The 19,375-nt window shown below is 32.4% G+C and overlaps 1 protein-coding gene across 1 annotated transcript in view; it reads right to left on the bottom strand.

The window, feature by feature from the left end:
- Positions 1-412: 412 nt before the first annotated feature.
- The window catches only part of Sema3c (semaphorin 3C), a 161,305-nt gene continuing 142,342 nt past the window's right edge, over positions 413-19,375 (bottom strand). Inside the window, exons 14-18 of the mRNA XM_046464199.2 lie at positions 16,743-16,784; positions 13,474-13,631; positions 7,953-8,020; positions 6,892-7,022; positions 413-3,328 (exon numbers count right to left, since the gene is read on the bottom strand). Of these exons, the coding sequence (XP_046320155.1) occupies positions 2,915-3,328; positions 6,892-7,022; positions 7,953-8,020; positions 13,474-13,631; positions 16,743-16,784 (813 nt within the window). The 3' untranslated portion in view covers positions 413-2,914. The remainder of the gene's footprint in view (positions 3,329-6,891; positions 7,023-7,952; positions 8,021-13,473; positions 13,632-16,742; positions 16,785-19,375) is intronic.

The following is a 19,375-nucleotide window of genomic DNA, read 5'->3' as shown; positions in this document are numbered from 1 at the left end:
AAAGTAACAGTGAGTTTGGATTCAATTCCAGGTAGTCTATCTATGCACTCCTAAACTAAATGCAAATATATATATTTAAATGTAAACACAACATACTCTGAAAAACTCTCTGTATACATCATTTAATGTACAATATGAGGGAAAAATTATGTATTTGTTTACATATGTATAAAATATTTTGAAATGATGACATTGGATTCTTTACAGCTCAGACTTGAAGGAGGGCTAGTGGTGCAAGAAGAGATTTACATGTATGGCTTAGAATCCCTAAATTTTAAAGTATGTATGTATATTACATTCACAAAAATGGATGTTAATAAATAAATCTTTAAAAAATAATAAAACTTCAGTAAATTCTAATATGTTAAAAATAATTTAAGTCTATATTTAAAAAGAAAAGCTAAAGACATCCTTGGGGGAATTCAATGTGTTTTATTTTGCCAAGCAAATGATTTCTTTCATGTCCAATTAAACTTTAATGTGATACCTACATTTTGTTTTCTTACACATAATGCACATTCACTGTAATGACAGATTCATCATGCTAAAATCTATTCACAAACCTACAATTTGAAAACAGAAAAGTGCATTTCTAGGAAATTTTATATATAATACAAATGAAAAAAATACTAAATTATTGAATTACCAAACTACACCATATAAAACCAATCAACCACCAGTATTCAGTATACATTAACACTATTTTTGAGAAAGAAATTTTTCTTTACATTTGCCAGAGCTTTGTTCAAGAAGAATTTCCATATTTTTTAAAGTAATAAAAGTATATACAATTTAGTAATGGTCACAATAGAAGGTATTAAATAGTACAAATAATATTATAAAACTAAACACCATATTGTGTATAAGTTTGGGCCTCTGTGAAGCAGGAGAAACTATAATTTGAGAACAATTCTGCTTTAATTCTGTACATAAAAACATTGATGAGAGGATGGTGTTGACCTTACATTGACATGTGCTGCTATTTGGGTGCAGAGTGGAAAAAAATAAATATAAACCTTTTCAGCAGGCAAACCATCTGCATAATAAACTGCTTTAGAGATTATTTAAGAATCACACACGTTTGGGAGAATAGCTTTAAAAATGAATGAAGTTGGTTGTCATTTATGTTGTACATTTTGATGATTATTTTTGCCACTTAGAGGCCCCCTTTTAGAATATCAAAATATACCAACACTTAATTAATAAAGATATTCTTAAATCAATGACCATGCTCTTTTGAACAATATTTTTTTGGTGGCAGTGATGGTGCTAGGGACTGAATCTAGGGCTCTGCTCATGCAAAGCATGTGGTACAACTGAGCTATACCCATCAGCCCTGATCTTAGTTCTTAAAGTTTTACTCAATATTCAAAATGGCCTTCATTAGCTTCTTCATGAATTGTTAACTACAAATATAATTTTTATAGTAGATTCTGTGTAGGTATTTGTTACGATTCTTGCTTTTACCTGGTAACATAAAAAATTAAGTAAATGAAATGAAAAGGTAAAAGCTGTGTTTTTTGAAGGAATATGAGAACATGAGGAATTTCTTATGATTCTGCCATCTAATTTTTAATTTGGAGAAAGTCATTTTAAATTATTCTAATGAAACCATCCAAACATACAATTAGAACATAATTATTCATTAAAAGCTTATACGATTACCTTTAAAGGCCATTGAATATATGTATTAACATTTATTTAAAAGAATATTTGAAATGAAAATAAAATAATATGAATGAAGACAGAAATCTTGGATCTTCTTAAAGAATGTTAATTTTGTTTACATTATACTCTTTTTCCTTTTTTGACATAATGAGCACCTCTCCACCACACACATATGAATATAAAAGATAGGGTGTGACTGAAAAATCAGTATGATGTGAGATTTTTTTTTAAAAGAGAATAAATCATAGAACTTGATGATTGAAATTGAAAATTAGCCACATTTGTTATAAATTCTTCATGATAACATGAAAATTTCTACTTTATTTTTTTTTTCCTTTTTGATGGTTTTCACCCCCCATGGAGAAGTTTGATACTTCAAAATGTTTTCTTTTTATATTGTTTAATTTGCCACACAGATAAAAAATTAGAACCAAAATAGTAATCAATTAAATAATGTAAGATTATATTTAAGTCTATAATAACTTAAATAACTTCCAAACAACTTTTGTCTGGAAGATGACAACAATATAAACCTACATGTTCCATTGCTTTAACTCCATCAAAGATCTTTAGGGTATAGATTATTCACTTTAGCTTTCTGAAACAAAAGAACCAAGATCAATGACAAGTATCAGCAACTGACAAATTTTACAATCTTAAAAAAAAATAGTAATTTCACTGGAAGCATAAACTCATCATTTTCTTTTTATGAATCACTCATGTTTTTAAATAATGCTTAGATGCCCTCTTCCCTGTACATTATCTATCTTACATTTCTTCCGATGGCATTCTGTCATGTCACATGCATTTACATGACTTTACCTATGTGAAAGTTGTGAAATAGAATTTATTTTCATATGTAAAATCATTGCCAATCAGAAATCTAAACCCCCAAAGTAGGGAAGAAATACCAGTGTTACTACCCTCATTCAATTGAGAGATGTAACAATTCTACTTCTGTAGCTACCACATTGATTTTGAATAAAAGATGAATAAAGATATAAATAAAATCTGGGTTAAGTTAAATATTTATATGCACCATGAGGACCATGACATGTCTACTGCTAGTCAATATCATACACGAAATGCATGCTCATTTCAGTTCATGTAAAACTCACTCTAGGAGTGAGTAATCACCTTTTCTCAGGAATTTTTCATGGGTAAAGAACAAGATTCTTTGCTCAAAGTTTGATCATTGAAGACAGAGCATTTGTTACTAGAAGCATAAGCCCCACGTATGAAAACATTACGACTCTGGCAATTGATTTCTCCTGTTTCTACTTTTTCGGCTATTGATGAGAGCCTTTAACTTGCCGTAGTCTCCTCTCAATTTTTGTGATTCTTCCCCCTGTTGATGTTGCTGTCGAGTGTCTTTGCAGTACTGATTGATCATCTGCATTTCTGAGTGGCTGAATGCACCCATGATGTCCTTTGGGTGGAAAGGTAAAGCCCTCACAGAGCTGGCCCAGGTCCACGGTGACCACTTGTCTGTCACAACAGCCACCATTTCTGAATCTAAAACTTTGAAGTTGATTTTGGCTATGGTCTGCTTGAAGCTGTTTTCTGTTGCAATGCAGTGATACAGTCCTTGGTCAGAATCTTGAACAGAGCGGATCAGGAGTCCTTGTGGAGTGGCTATAATACGCTCATTCAGCTTAACCTAAGAGAAAAACACATGAAAGTTCAAACACACTGAAGACTATATATTCTAAAATGATATGCCTGACATAAAAAAAAATTGACTTTCACAAATTTGGCAAAAACATTGTGTACAAATTAGCTTCCTTCTCAGTAGATACAAATTTGTGATCAGTTCCCTTGTCTTTTTTGCATAATAGATCTTGTCATAGAAGTACTCAATCTGTTAAAGAGAGGGTGAAGGTATTATCCATCTTGGAAAAATAAAGTACGTTACCTTTGGATAGAAACAGTTCTATCACATTCAAGTACAGAATTATGGTTGCTTTTGGTATCTGTATCACTGACAACATTATAAAAATGAAGTTCATAGATAATTATAGTATTAATTTCATGGAATTCTTTTCTTCCATTTTTACTGACACACTCACTTACTTGTGAAATTATGAAGCCACTAAAAAAAAGAATTGATTCTTCTTCTTTGGTCAATGAATCAGTGTTCTAGATAAAAAAATACATAAGCAAAACCAGAATTTTGAACATTTACATTACCTTTTGCAATTTCCTACCTATTGGATGTCTAATAATAAACTGGAAGTACATTGTCTTATAAATCTTCCAGGTAGATTTACTTTGGAAGGAAAGGCAATAAAAATCAATGGGTTAATATTTAATTACTGTCTAGGCTTAGGCTGCAAAATGATAAATGACCAAATATCAGCCAAATGCTTGAAATCCATGTTCTTTAAAGAGTTCCAGCTATAGTGTTCTCCATCAATGAAGACATAAAAATCTACCACAAACATGGCAAGATGTTACTTGCCATATGTACTGTGGAATGTTCTTTCCCTAAGGGAAAAAATATCTGACCAAAATCAAAGAGGTAATGTATGAGAAATATTTTTCTAAATGATAAAATTCTGTTAAAATAGATATTTTATTATTAATGAGGTTTAAACCAAAGACTGATAGTTTTGGATAAAATGTAACCATCACAAAAGTAAAAGTGTAATAATGAAAGGTGGACAATAGAAATAGAATGGAGATAGAAAAGAGAGAATCGTTACAAAGAGATACGAAACTAATTTTTGACATTAATTACGTTTTGAAGTTTAATTGTGCCTCAAAAATGATTTACAATGACGACATGTATTTGAGAATTAATGAAAAGAAAAGAAAGTCTTTCTTATATGTGCAAAATTGAAAAACGTTTCTTGAGGCCAATATGATAATATCCATAAAACATGCCCATAATATTTATTGCAGCAATTTATTTTCTAGAGATTTATCTAGAAACTATATTCTCACAAATATGCATATATTTGTTTATGTATTACTTTTGAAAAGAAAAACAAAACAAAACATAACCTAACTAGTAAATGACTCAGGTATATTCATCCAATGAAATATTCTTCAGTAAAAAAACAAACAAACAAAAAACCAGGGTAGCTCCACATGTATTGACATTGAAGTGTGTGTGTGTGTGTGTGTGTGTGTGTGTGTGTACTTTAGGCTACAGAGCATATTTGGAGGAATATATAATAAAATGGGTGAATCTATTACTCTTTATAACCTTTTATACTCTGAAAAGTAGAAATAAGCATTAAAGTGGAAGAAGATGTTTGGTTCTTACTTTATGCTTTTCAATATGAACTATTAGAATTTTGCTTCTTGGGCTTTTATCATTTCTGTTACTTGAAAAGAGTTCAATTTTTATACATCAATAATGTGAGAAGTAAGCATGTGTTGGCCTGAAATAGTAAGAATCAGGATAATTTAATAAGTTCTTAAGGGTTTATTTAAGTTAGATATATGTAGAACTAGGCTCTGCTTAAATTATGAATGGTTTCGTGATTATTAAATTATTAATTAAATTGATTACTTTTTATCAAAATCTTAAATTATTCTATTCTTGTTTTGCAATTGAAAGATAAAACAAAATAGTAATATTTCAGTCCACATTCTTGAGCATTCTGAAATAAAATAAATTAAAACCATACATTCCATTTTAAATTTTATCATTAATTTCTGTGGTATATATTAAATGTACTATTAAATATATATACACATTGATTTTAAATCATAGAAATTATATTCACTTGTATAATATTCTATTGAACTTTTTATTAAATAAAATAAAAATCTTTTATCCATTTTAGGTAATACTTGTTTGAAAATTAGTTACCTAATTTGTATATGTTCATAAGGGCATTTTCTGGAAGGACTGTTCATGCCCTAGCCTATGAACTCTTTCTATATGGTAATCATCATTACACATGTGATTTCTAACCCAGGATACTTTGCAAGGCAATTATGATTATACTCCCATATCCATTCAAAATAATTTAATATTAATTAGACTATAGAAATCCTAAGACTTATTGGATGACACATTTTACAGCAAAAAATAGACCTCAAAATAATTTTTAATTTAAAAAAGTTGTAATTATTATAGAATTCCAGGGAAAGCAGGATCTCTTAAGTACATCTAGAGCATCTTCAGATAATTAAATGTCCTCTTATGTTTAATATTCCAGTAACTGGTCTATGTTTAATATTCCAGTAATACAGGATACAGAATTCACTAAGCTACTCATAGCTCTTTTGGATACGGAAGTCTGAAAACTGCAAAGTATATGCCTGTATGGAAACTAGCATTTCAGTAAAATAGATGCAATACCTGTTCTATAGCTTGTGAGGACATACATTTTTCATAGCCTTAATTAACTTCATATGTACAAGTAAATTTCCCCACAACAGAAGAATATGCACCAGTGCAGGAGGCTCCATTCTCCCCTTGGCTCCATCAGACTTTTTGGTGCACTAACAATGGTATAATTTAGACTACCCTAAGCTTTTATGTACATACATTTTTCTTCTTTTCATTTGTCAGAACAACATGACATCAGTTTTACGGAATTCATTGTTTACAATATATCACTGTATGCCATTTTACAACGCCTCTATTTTAAAAGAGTTCTTTTCAATCAGTGAAATGTTATAGTAAGTGTCCTTTTATTTGAAAATTTGGACTTTTTTTTTCCATATCACTAAATAAAGGAAATGGTCTCATAAACAATGATTTCATATATCACCTGAGTGAATCACAAGAGTTATGAATAATAAATCGATGGAAACATTACTGCAGAAAAGAAAAGTGCTCTTTACCATAGGTTATAGTTTAGTGTAATTCATTGTTAGGGAATACTGAACTATTTTTAAAGCCCATTTTTTATCTTGTGAGTCACACAAAGGTGCATTTGTGTGAGAACTTGGCTTCTGGATTTGAACACATTTTGCTTCTTTTAAAAATGTTTCCTCGCATCAACACCACTGTCTTAGTGTCCAAGCTCTTGTTTCAGTCACTGTGTTAGAGAGGTGGGCAGGCAGAAAGACAGGCTTTCTAATTAATCCATCAATTCTAAGGACAAAGGATTTTAAAGAAGGTGGCACTTGTCATCCAGATGACATAAAAAGATGTTCATATGTCTTTCCTTTTTCACTTGATCTGCATCTCACTGAGGGATGCTGATTTAATGTTTCTTGCAAAGCCCTGATTGATTGCTGCTGGGCTGCATTACTCACCTCTTTCCTCCTGTCTTTGTCTTTCTGTAGCAACCACTTGATAGATGCCTGTGGAGACTTGGGGGCACACTCAAGAAAAGTGGTGTTATTTTTTACTCCGTACTGAACAATTTCAGCTGCATTTCGATATGCTGAAGAGCAAAAAGAAAAGAAAGAACACAACAGAATTTAGAGCACACTTTTCAATACTGATCTCTGAAAAATTGTGATTAAATATGGCAGCCAACAGAGGTGATGATCACTTAACAGGCAAACAAGTATATAGTGTTTACCAATTCTGTTCAATGTCAAGAAAAAGAGAGAAAAGTTAATCAAGGCTATGTTGGTGAGGGAATCAAGGTTTGCTCAGGAAATAACCTACACCAAGGTCGTACTTAACATCACTTTGTAGGCTTTCTTATCACAACATTGTTGTCAGTTTGTTTGTTCTCAGCTGAGCAAACTGAGGCTGTGAGTTATGAGGCCATACTAAAACTAGGCTTGTCCCTCCCCAAAACTCATATTCAGTATGGGATGGAGAAAATTCAGGAGCACAGGAAAAGGGCAGAAACTATAGCATGGCTCCAGTTAAATGCAATGGCTGAAAACATGGTCCTTGGAATCAGAGGAACAGGAGTAAAATCCTGACTTCACCTCTACTGAAGCAAGTTACTCCATCTCTCTATTCCTTTGTTTTACTCAATTATAAAACATGGGTTATAGTATTTTTGCACTTTTACAAATAGTATTAAATTAGGCAAAGCATTTAACATAATCACGTGGTAGTTGAAACATGAACAGAATCTTCATAAAGCAGGGATAACAACAGATTCTACTTTGGTATAGTTTTTGAACACTGAGTAAGATAAGTACTAAACTCAGGTTCTGATACAAATCATCCTCAATATTTACCCACACCTCCACTGCCATTGTTCTGAACACTGTTAACAACTGCTGTCATGAATGGGAACTGACTTTCCTTAAAATGAAAGGCCTGGACCTAATGCATTGTTCCCCTTACTGAAATATGATGTGAAATACTGATTTATTTACCAAGTTTGACCATTGTTCACTTTAAATACCTTTTAGGTTAAATCCTCTGCATTGAGTCAGTGGATTTCCATGTCTCACATCTTGCCTTCGGCTCCTCCTGTAGGTGCAGAAATGTGTCAAAAGTGACTTAAAATTATCTTTGCAATTGTACCACGTTCTAAATATTTCATTTTTATTTTACAAACTTTTGATTGCCTTAGATTTTATTAAAAATGCTTGATTAGCTGATGCAGGTATCTGATATGTCTCATTTAATACATCAATGTTTGGATGAGTACTAATCCTTACTTTTCAATCTAAATAAATTCTATCCCTCCTCATCTACCATTTGTGGTGGAATGGCTATGAGTTTTCTTTTATATGCATTATCTGGGTTAATACTAGGTTTCATAATTGAGCATATAAACTTTTATTTTAGGGTCATTCATTCAAAATTTTCTAAAATGTTTCCTTCAAGGCATAAACTCACTGCTATTTTCCTTTTATGAAGGGCATAATATACTTTTCTTACAAAGGTCAACACTTTAAAGATATATTAAAACTTTTCTCAAACAAGTGATATGGCAATAAAACACTAACATTTAATATAAGGGTAAATAACATTTTTTATTTTCTAAGACTCTCCCTCAACTTTTTTATTTTGAAAAATTTCAGTTGTACCAAAAAAAAAAAACCACTGAAAATATGAGTATAATGAATACTCAGATGCCTAGATTCACATATTATTGTATTTGCCACATCAATTTAATTCTCTCTGATATACAAACATATGCTGTGTATGCACATATATAAAAACCTATAGAAAATAAATTGTAGCATGTTGCACTTTCACATAATTTAGCACATATCTTCTAAGTAATCTTCCTGTGGAGGATTATAATACTAAAAATATCAAAATTTATTTAGCATCATCTAATGCACATTGTATATTGAAATTTTCCTAGGTGTTCCCAAAATATCCTTTATGGGTTTTTTAAAAAGTTTATCCAGAACCCAAAGTTCACTCTTTGCATTAAGTAGTGACATGTTACTCATTCAAGCATTTTAAAAATTTAGCTATTGTCTTCATAAATTGTTGCTATTTAAAAGTTTTAAGTTATTTGCATTTTAATTATTTAATTTCATAATTCTTAGATTCGCTGAGTATACTAGTTTCAATTGTATTACACATTGTAAAAAGCAAAATATAACAACTGAAATCTCCTGAGTAAGGCATTGTGGGTAAGAACATTGCCGTAAGTAAGAAGAAAGGGTACTTTTTAAATGTGTGAATGCTTCCTGACACTGATGAAAATTATGCATGAATGAGAATATCACTTAATGGGATTATATGTTAATCTTTATTAACATTTTTATCTTCGAAAGTAAAATACTCAGCAAGATGAACAGAAATATTAAAATCAGTGTAGTTATTAAACTGACATAGCAAAATTATCTCAAAGTCATTAATAATGTAACACCTCATTTTAAGATTACAGAAATAGTTAATATTTTATGTACTCAACATATTGTATACATCTCTTTATGGAAATATATATATATATATACTTTTGTATCATTAAAGTATTCCTTTCTCAAAAAGGGTGCCCATTCCTTCTACAATTTTATATTTCTATATAGACATACACATAAAATAATGGTAGTGTTAGGAACTCTTATGGCAATAAATATAACTCATGTGCAGTTTTACTGCTTTGCAATCTGTATATGGGGTAAAAATGGGAGCTCATAACCCACTTGAATCAAAGTGTGAAATATGATATATCAAGAACTATGTAATGTTTTAAACAGTCAACAATAAAAAATTTAAAAAAAAAGAATAGTAGAATAGGGAGGTTTTGTGGAATATTTGAGAGGTGGGGCCTAGTATTAGTCCTTAGATCATGTAGTTCTCCTGCAACCCCTATATTTCATGTGATGAAGTTCTTATAAGGAGCAAGCCTGGCCCCATCCAACTCTCTGCTTCCTGGCTAGAGATATGTCCCTTATTCCATGTGCACTCCCATCACCCAACACAGGGCCTGACCCAGAGCCTGGGCTATGACATTTTGACTTCCATCAAAGCTGTAAGGTAATTTATGATTTGCTTGTGTCAGAAATTTTTATATAATAAGTAAAGCTACATAATAAAGTAGTCAATTTAGAAATTAAAAAAAAATACATTTTGAAGTTGCAACATTATTTACTACCAGCCCACTTGAAAGTGATCATATGAACACCACTGGAGGTTCTTGTGGCTGACCTGGTCATTTTTAGTCTTCTAGACAAATAATGGCATTCACAATCTTTAAATTTATTGTTCTGTGATCACCACTATGTAATGGGTTACTCATTGAGAGTATATAAACTCTCAAGCTGAATAATCTGAATTTACAGTTTCAAATTCCAAACAGAAAACACTATCATGGCTTGACTTATATGATGTGATCGGCATGAGTCATTATAGTCAATTTATTTGGATAAACAATGAAATAATTCTCTTCTTGTATAGAAAAGATATTTACTTGAAGATTGAGTTGGTAATTGTATCTTAAATTTTCTAATGATATATCTGAAATCAGAGTAAATAATATTAGACACTCAAGTGAAATATTTGATACAAATGCACAAATATTTAAGATGTTACAGGTTAGACAGAAAAATGTTAATATGCATATATTGATTGAATTTTCTGGGCTCTTTATAATAGAATTAAGACACTGCCAGAGAGATCTAGATAGTTCTTTAAGTGATTATTGCTTTCTTATCCCATGACACATGGCTTAATACCAACTATAATACTGGAACAGTAAGAATGTAAGATAGCTTCAGTTCTTTGCTTTTCAAAAAGACATGATTGAGTTCATAATTTGTGATGGTAGGAGGACAATTTGTAGTCAGTGTTTATCCGTCTCAGAAAAATAACAGGTTGAAACAGGTGAAAGAATATATGAATATATTTCATAGAAATTTCTAAAATACAAAAAAAAAAACTGAAACAGAAGTTATAATCCATACATGGTGTGAAATTTTACTTGAGAAATATTCTGTTTGCTAAATAAAAACAGTTGCCGGTCAAAAGAAATGTCTTTGCAGGAGAGAAGTGCTGATCTATTTCCTTCACATGACATGTGCAGGACTATGGTAAGATTCAACTTACAGTCCTCACAACAATCTTCCTTGGAAAGGGCAATGCTTCAGCTTTCTTCAGCACCAAAGAGACAGACTGAAGTTTGCATTCCAGGAGTTTAAGATGTCAATTATTAGAGTTCCTTACCAAGAGAAATTTGTTGCCTTTAGAGTGCTTAGTTATGGTGATAAGTTTAAAATATCATTGCTATTATATTTGGGAGTGCAAAGCATATATGATTGAAAAATACCAACAGAAAAGTGGCCATTTTTAAATTTGAGATTACATTTGGAATTTGCTTCCCTCATATTTTGTGTCCAGGTACTGTCTCTCCAGCCTAGTGTAGGTATAAAAGATTGCCTGATAATGAGGTCCTGGAATTTGATTCAGAAATCAAAAGAAGTTACCGATCTAATGAATATGTCCTAAAATGACAGAGGAACATAAAGTCTTTGAACAGAGATATGACAGACTGTGGTTTAAAGAGTGGGCTTTCTCTTTATATCGCTGCTTTCAAACACAGAAGACTCTCAAATGATCCAGGTTGGGCCACTACACAGTGCCAGATTCATGTTTCTAAATACCCACTCAACATCCCTTGAGTGTGTGATGGACACCATTAACTTACAGCATCTTTCTCCCCACAAACCTGCTCCTCTCATAGTCTCCCCTTTCTCAGGAAATGACACCTACATATGTCCTTATGCTCAGTTCTGAGAACTTGGATTGTTTTTGACTCCTTTATTTTCTAACCTCCCATATCTAATACATTTACAGATTCTCTGAGGATATAAAGTCAGACCAATTTTACCAGCTATCACTCTATCATCCCTATCCAAGGCACCGTTCTATTGCACCTGGGTAAATACAGTAGCTTCCTATTTTCCAGCTTGCACTCCCATTCCCCATCCCCATCTCTTCCTGTTTCAGGGCTCCCATTCAATTCAAACCCATCCAGTGACATTTATAAACCATAATTCAAATAATATCATTATGTGCTCAAATACCCTGACATTTTACGTTTCATTATAAATGAAATCCTTTCAACTACTTATAAAGTCCTCCATCATCTTGTATCATGACTCATTTCCTAATTCCTTTTTCTCATTTCAGGGTAGTCTCCTTAGTTTTGGTGCTGTTCCTCTTACAATCGCGGTATACTCCTGGAACATTATTCTTTCAGATAAGGCCTCAGGGCCAATCCTCACTGTGTTCAAGTCTTGTCCAAGGACTATGACCCCAGTGAGACCCTACCTGGCTACCCACTAATGTCCCAAACCACTGCTTCTCATATGTTCTACCTACCTTCTCTGCCTTTTTAAATACTTAGACTTTATTCTTATTTGATAGATTAGAAGTTTTTATTTATTCATTTGTTGTCTGTTTTCTCCCTTTGGAATATTTTATACCTGAACTCAAAGATTTTTTGTCTTTGTGTTGCTTTTTTTGCATGTTACATGCCCAACTTCTAGAAACATATTTGAAAAATATTTGTCCAGTGATAAATATTTGTTGAACTAGTGAAAAGGAGCAAACTACTCTTGATATATGAAAGTACTTCCATAGTGTTATTTTAATCTATCCATATAGGAATTTATTTGTTACAAGGAATTAGAGCCATAAAACACCATCACTCCTGCGCTTTACTCAAAAGATCATTGGTATTTGTGATTGGTGTTATTTGTTCCCTCTTGTTATTTGTTCCTTCTTGTCCCTATCATCTATTGGAATTCATATCACAGGATGGTTGAAAATAGCTGTTACCTTGGCTGGTCCTGAAATCTGCTTGTTCTTTGTTATATTATCTATTTATCAACTGGTAGTCAGTCCCTTCCAACTTGATGCAAATTGATGCATTGTTTCTTGCTTATGTCTTCCCCAGATTAAAGGTATCTGCTAATGCTTTTCTCTCTTAATCTAATCAGTAGTCATGCATTCACTACTCAAAGGGGAAGAGCATGGTTATCAAGGTTTATAAAGCAAATCAGGGTACTTTGCTGGCACAATGTTCTGGAGCTTAAAGAACATGACTCGTTTCATTTTTTATAATATATGTTTTTCATTAATCCAATTAATTTATGTTTCTTAGAGAACAAACATTTGATTTTAAGGTAATTAGGGGATGTAGGGAAACCCTATGATTAAAGGATATACTGAAACATATAGGACAAAGGAAGATATCAATTAAAATTAAAAATAAGTACTTTCTGAACTATTTGATGGGTCCTGGGGAGATGACATTTGCAGAGGAGATTTGAAGGAGAATCTCAAGTTATTAAAGCATGGGATTTTCTTCATTTAAACACCATTTGTGGTGCTGAACATAGCTGCTGTTCTTAGTGTCATTTTTTAAGAAAACAGCAATACAAGTGGTTCTAACAACATGGAGCACTTCTGTACTCTTGGTGACATCGATTTTAAGTTGAATGTTAGGTGCTCACCGCTTCCCAGTTGGGTAGAATCTAGAGCAAGAGTGGCCATCCCAGGCACAGTAGGGGTCCCTTGCCAGACAGCAGTCAGCACAGGCTGTCCCATAGATGTGGCAGCGATGCAAGGACACTTGGGAAATCCCTTCATTGGAGCTCACGTACAATTGTTGCTGTAAGAGGAATGATGGTGATTTATTTCAGATGTGGAAGTTAGAAGACTTTCAGCAGGAATACATTATAATGTATGCCCAGAAACCCTTGCATTCATTTAGAAACAGACTAAAAATGAGAAGCAAAGCACAGAAGGATATAAGCCAAAATAAATAGAATTTTCTTATGTTAATATGCCTATACCATTACCACTTTCCTGCTTAAAAAAGAAAAGCTCAGAGCACCATGTACAACGGTAATGTATTTTAGACATTGGGATTCATTGTTCACTCAGATGTGAGCTAACATATTGTAGATTTAAATTACAGTGTTTTCTTTTCTCTGAATGCTCTCAGCAAAGCACAAGGAAGTATTCTCATTTTTCAAGTCTGGCAACACATTACTTCGAAAATTTTTAAATGTCCGGTTTAAAAGAAAGGGTACTTTAACAGAAAATAAAAAAAAATAAAGGACATTTAAAGTTTAGAAGAAAAATAGCAGATAGTAAATATTAGATGGAATGAAGAAAAATGTCTTCAAAAGTACCACAGTACTCATTAAAACTATTTTAAAATTATTTGGGAGAATGTCAGCATTTACATTTAAACATATCTTAGACTTTCTGCATGACCCAGTAACCTACCTCACCTCAGGGAAATTTGAATAAATATTTTATCCTCCCTCATTTGTGGGGTGTCAAGAGCGTACAACTCCAGTGCCTTTATCTGTGCATAAAAATGTTCTCAGAAGTCGATGGAAAGAGCATCTAAGTGACACTCCTTCTTTTCCAAATGACAGATAGAATATAATTCAAGTCAGCACAGAATCTCTAAGCTGGAACTTGAACAGATGTAGATGTAAGGGAGCATCTCCCATATATACATACACTTTTAAGAATTGAACGTATTGGTTGACCAGGCTCTAAAAGCTCTGTAGGGCAGACTCCCTGGGTCCCAATCTCAGCTCAGCCACAAACACACTATGTAACTTTTCTGAATCGCAGTTTTCTTATTGTTGAAATTGGGATAATCCAGTACTTGGCCCATAGTTTTTGCAAGACATAAATGTTGTAGGGGCTCCCAACACATAAAATGTTTGGAACAGTTTGTCTCTTGTAAGTGTTCAATGAATGTTAATTAATTGTAGTAGCAGGAAAATACAAATCAACAGAAATTTTCAATTCTACTAAATCATTTAAATTATACCTCATTCTATTATATCTAATATAATTATTTTATTCAGATAGATTGATTTTTTTGAAATTGTGCTAAAATTGATTGATTGCCATTTAAATGTTCAAATTACAAGAACATAACTGGATATTTTAACAATAAACATCTGTCCACGAACATTTGAAACAAATGTTTATTGAGTAAATTAATTATATAGTGAATGTACCAGCTTCATTAAAATGTTTAAAGCACATTAGTTTAGCTAAGAAAAGAATGCACATAGTTTCATCCTAGATAATTCACTTTTTATTAATCCAATTATTTTCTGTTATTTGAAGTACAAAAATAATTGAAAATAATGTCATAAAATGAATAATGAAATAGATTGACTATCAGGAAAGGTAGCAAATTCATGGTATTTAAACATATATAAAATGTCCTTCACATTTTCAGTCTTCTCACTTGAATAAATAATGCAGTAAGCTGTTATGCAAATGAATTCTAAAAAGTCAAATAAGCACCCCTGCCTTGTATCTAACTGTTGTAATGAGATGTTTTCAACTATCTACAATATAAGACATTGGAAACCAATGTACTATGAGAACTACAAATAAGTTGAAACCTGTAATTTCATGTAAGACTGAGATGCCACACAAATGGTTTTGTATCCATTTTGAATTTTGCTTCTATATTTTCTCTTTGCATTATATTGCTGTAAACAAAGGGGTTCCCTGCAGACTTCAAAGACAATTCTGACTTGGGATCAGCACCCTAGGACATTAGACAAAATGACAAATGGCTTCTTGTTACTTGGGAAAATGTTTGCTATGCACCACACAAACATTTTTACAGATGAGATCTTTAGCTCCCTTGTACCTTATTTATTTTTTCTCATAAAGTTTAGTTAAGTGAAAAGAATGCAAGACTAACTATGCAATACTCCATCATCTCTAACAGACCAAATGTGGCAAAGACCACTAAAATTATGTAATCAGTTGTGCAAACACATAAAATCTTTATTCTGGATTCCAAGAAAAATAAGTCGCAGGCTTTGACAGATAGCATTTGCTGAGGACTCACATTATTTTGGACAATTTATATAAATCAAATCCTTTGTGGAGTAAGGCATTACCTTACAGATGTAGAAACCTAGGACAGAGAAATTAAATGATTTGTCCAAAATTTACAGTCAGCTTGGGATTCCAAAGCATCACAACTCCACTCTGAAACTTATTCCATTCTGACCACACTATTCTGCCCTCTTAGAACTTTTACAATAACAACTTTGGGTGCTACACAGGTGTGTATTTTGTACATGTAGATCACCATATGTTTGCCTCTGAAGGAAAAAACAAATTAATTAGAAGATTTCTGATAACCATAGTCAAACATTTCTTCCTATAATCCTGAGACCTTAGTTTTGAGACATTCAATTTTTTTAGACATGTATAAGCCCTAGGAAATAATATTTCCTTAAAAATAACCCTTAGAGAATGCACTGCACATTTCAAGCATGTGACAGCAGTAGGCACTCAAAAGTGGACTGATTACTCATTCCAAGCCCCTGAGAATGCTGTGATATTATAGTAGCTCAAACATTATGCTAAGTTCTTCCTTCAAAAAGATTATTTTTTATTTTAGTTGGCTTTACACACTGTAATATTTGAGAATATAAGATATACAAAATGTTGGACTATCTTTCTGTACATATGTTCTGCTCTGATGAACTTTTATACAAAAATAAACAAATTCAGTCTTACAATCACAGATTGTAAATTTCCATAAAAATAACCCTTTTAAATTCCACATCAAAATAAAGGTGATTTTATGATATACTTTAACTAGTATCATTTATTTTGTTAATAGTAAAACTAGTTTCTCAGGAATTATAAAATGTATTTTTCATAATGGCAAAATAGCTTAGTATGCAAACAACACCAAACTGATTTATTTTTTTACCTTTTTGGATGAGATTTTCATTGTTGTTATGGGAACATGATTCTAAAAGAATAGAAAACATCATGTTAGTTTCTCATGTGATCCTTAAAACACATTTACATTAAATTTTTCATAAAAACTCAAAAATCTCATTATTTTTCACTACATGTATATATTTTTCAATAAAGTACATTTCTCTTTTGGGACTAGAAATGGCTTTGTCATATAATGCATGCCTAAATTGTAAAAAAAAAATAGTAATTATAACACATTTATCATTATAGGCATTAGAAAATGGAAAAGTTTGAAAAACTTGAGGTAATCAAGAAAAGTGTATCTTGAAACATTGCATATGAATTGGATCTGGGTACATGGGTGGGGAGGCTGTGCACCTCATCTGACTTCTCCATAGTACCCTGCATAAGACACTATTGTTTGCCTGCCAAAAGTGTTTTGGAAAGATGTATTAGGCTGAACCATACTAATTAATTCTCATTGTTGAAAACAAAGGAATGTTGTTAGCAAAGAGTTTCTTTTGGTAAGTGTGAATGAGTGAAAGAACATAAGAATTTTCTGAAATAGTAAGTCTTTTGAATGTCACTCTATTCATAACTTTACTTAATAAACATTATTAGTCCTTTTAAACTTAAAGTTAAATTTCTCATAACCTGATGGAGACCTTAAAGATTTATTTGGGTAATTTAAATGGTTGCAAGCTCTCAAAATCTAAAGTAACCCAAATTTTTGTGCTTCCTGGAGTTACAAGCATTTACAAACACTTAGAAAAAGTAATAGTGACATCTTTAACTCTCAATTGCATTAATCTTTGATTGTCCTTTATAAACACACACACACACACACACACACACCACAAAGGGTTGCTGCTTATAGCCATGTAGGCAACTACTAATAGTCATACCTTAAACTTAAGCTTAGGGAACCGAAACTGATTTTCAGAAAATACGGAGAAGTTTAAATTAAAAAAAAAAGTATTAAAATAAGTTGGCCCTAATCTCCATCATGTGGGGGCAGTCCCCAAATTCCTTACTAAGACACCTATAGCACAAGAGTTAAAACCAAGAATCAACAAATGGGACAATTTCAAACTAAAAAGTTTTTTCTCAGCAAGAGAAATAATATGTGAGGTAAATAGGGAGCCTACATCCTGGGAACAAATTTTTACCCCTCCCACATCAGATAGAGCTCTAATGTCTAGAGTATACAAAGAACTCAAAAAGTTAAACAACAAAAAATAAACAACCCAATCAACAAATGAACCAAGGACCTGAACAGATACTTCTCAGAAGAAGATATACAATCAATCAACAAATACATGAAAAAATGCTCACCTTCTCTAGCAATCAAAGAAATGCAAATTAAAACTACTCTAAGATACCATCTCACTCCTTTAAGAATGGCAGCCATTATGAAGTCAAACAACAACAAGTGCTGGCAAGAATGTGGGGAAAAGGGTACTCTTGTACATTGCTGGTGGGACTGCAAATTGGTGTAGCCAATTTGGAAAGCAGTATGGAGATTCCTTGGAAAGCTGGGAATGGAACCACCATTTGACCCAGCTATTCCCCTTCTTGGACTATACCCAAAAGACCTAAAAAGAGCATACTACAGGGACACAGCCACATCAATGTTTATAGCAGCACAATTCACAATAGCTAGACTGTGGAACCAACCTAGATGCCTTTCAATAGATGAATGGATTAAAAAATGTGGCATTTATACACAATGGAATATTACTCAGCACTAAAAAATAACAAGATCACGGCATTTGCAGGGAAATGGATGGCATTAGAGCAGATTATGCTAAGTGAAGTTAGTCAATCCCTAAAAAACAAATGCTGAATGTCTTCTCTGATATAAAGGGGGTGACTCAAAATGGGATAGGGAGGAAGAACATGAGAAGAAGATTACCACTAAATAGGGAAGAGAGGTGGGAGGGAAAAGAAGGAAGAAGGGAAATTGCACGGAAGATGGAAGGAGACCCTCATCGTTATACAGAATACAAGTATGATGATGTGAGGGGGAAAAAAAGTGTGTCACATTAGAATGGGTAGAGAGAAATGATGGGAGGGGAGGGGAGGAGAAGAGGGGATAGGTAGGGCAGCAGAATAAAATAGACATTATTATTGCTGTATGTATATAGGTGACTGTATGACCAATGTGATTCTGCAACCTGTACAATCAGAAAAATGAGAAATTATACCCCATTTGATTCAAATGTATGAAATGTCAAGATCATTGTACTGTCATGTGTAACTAATAAAAAAATCATCAAATTCTACTTCTAAAAAACAATAATAATAAAAATAAAAGATTATGATTCTTCATCATATAAAAACAAAGTATCAGGTTTTTAAAAGTTACATTGATGTTTCTGCAGTATATCAGTGTGACCATTAGACTTAGGATTTGTTTTTTCAATTTAAATAACATTATTTCCTTACATACCCCAAATGGTATATCACAAAACCCAATTATTTTTACCTCCATCAAGAAAATGTGACAAGAACACCATTTTGATGACAGTTAGTGTATTTGGTAACTGTATCTCTTGATTTAGCCATATGAATCACCGGCACACGTGTCAGTATGAAAGTTCAAATATGTTTTAGTGGCTCTCTTGGGCTGATGTCCCC

This window comes from Marmota monax, unplaced genomic scaffold (assembly GCF_021218885.2).
Source record: "Marmota monax isolate L192 unplaced genomic scaffold, Marmota_monax_Labrador192_F-V1.1 WCK01_AAM20220418_F8-fsc00065, whole genome shotgun sequence".
Lineage (NCBI taxonomy): Eukaryota > Metazoa > Chordata > Mammalia > Rodentia > Sciuridae > Marmota > Marmota monax.
The sequence above is the reverse complement of the archived record's forward strand: the minus strand, read 5'-3'. Positions and strand labels throughout refer to the sequence as shown.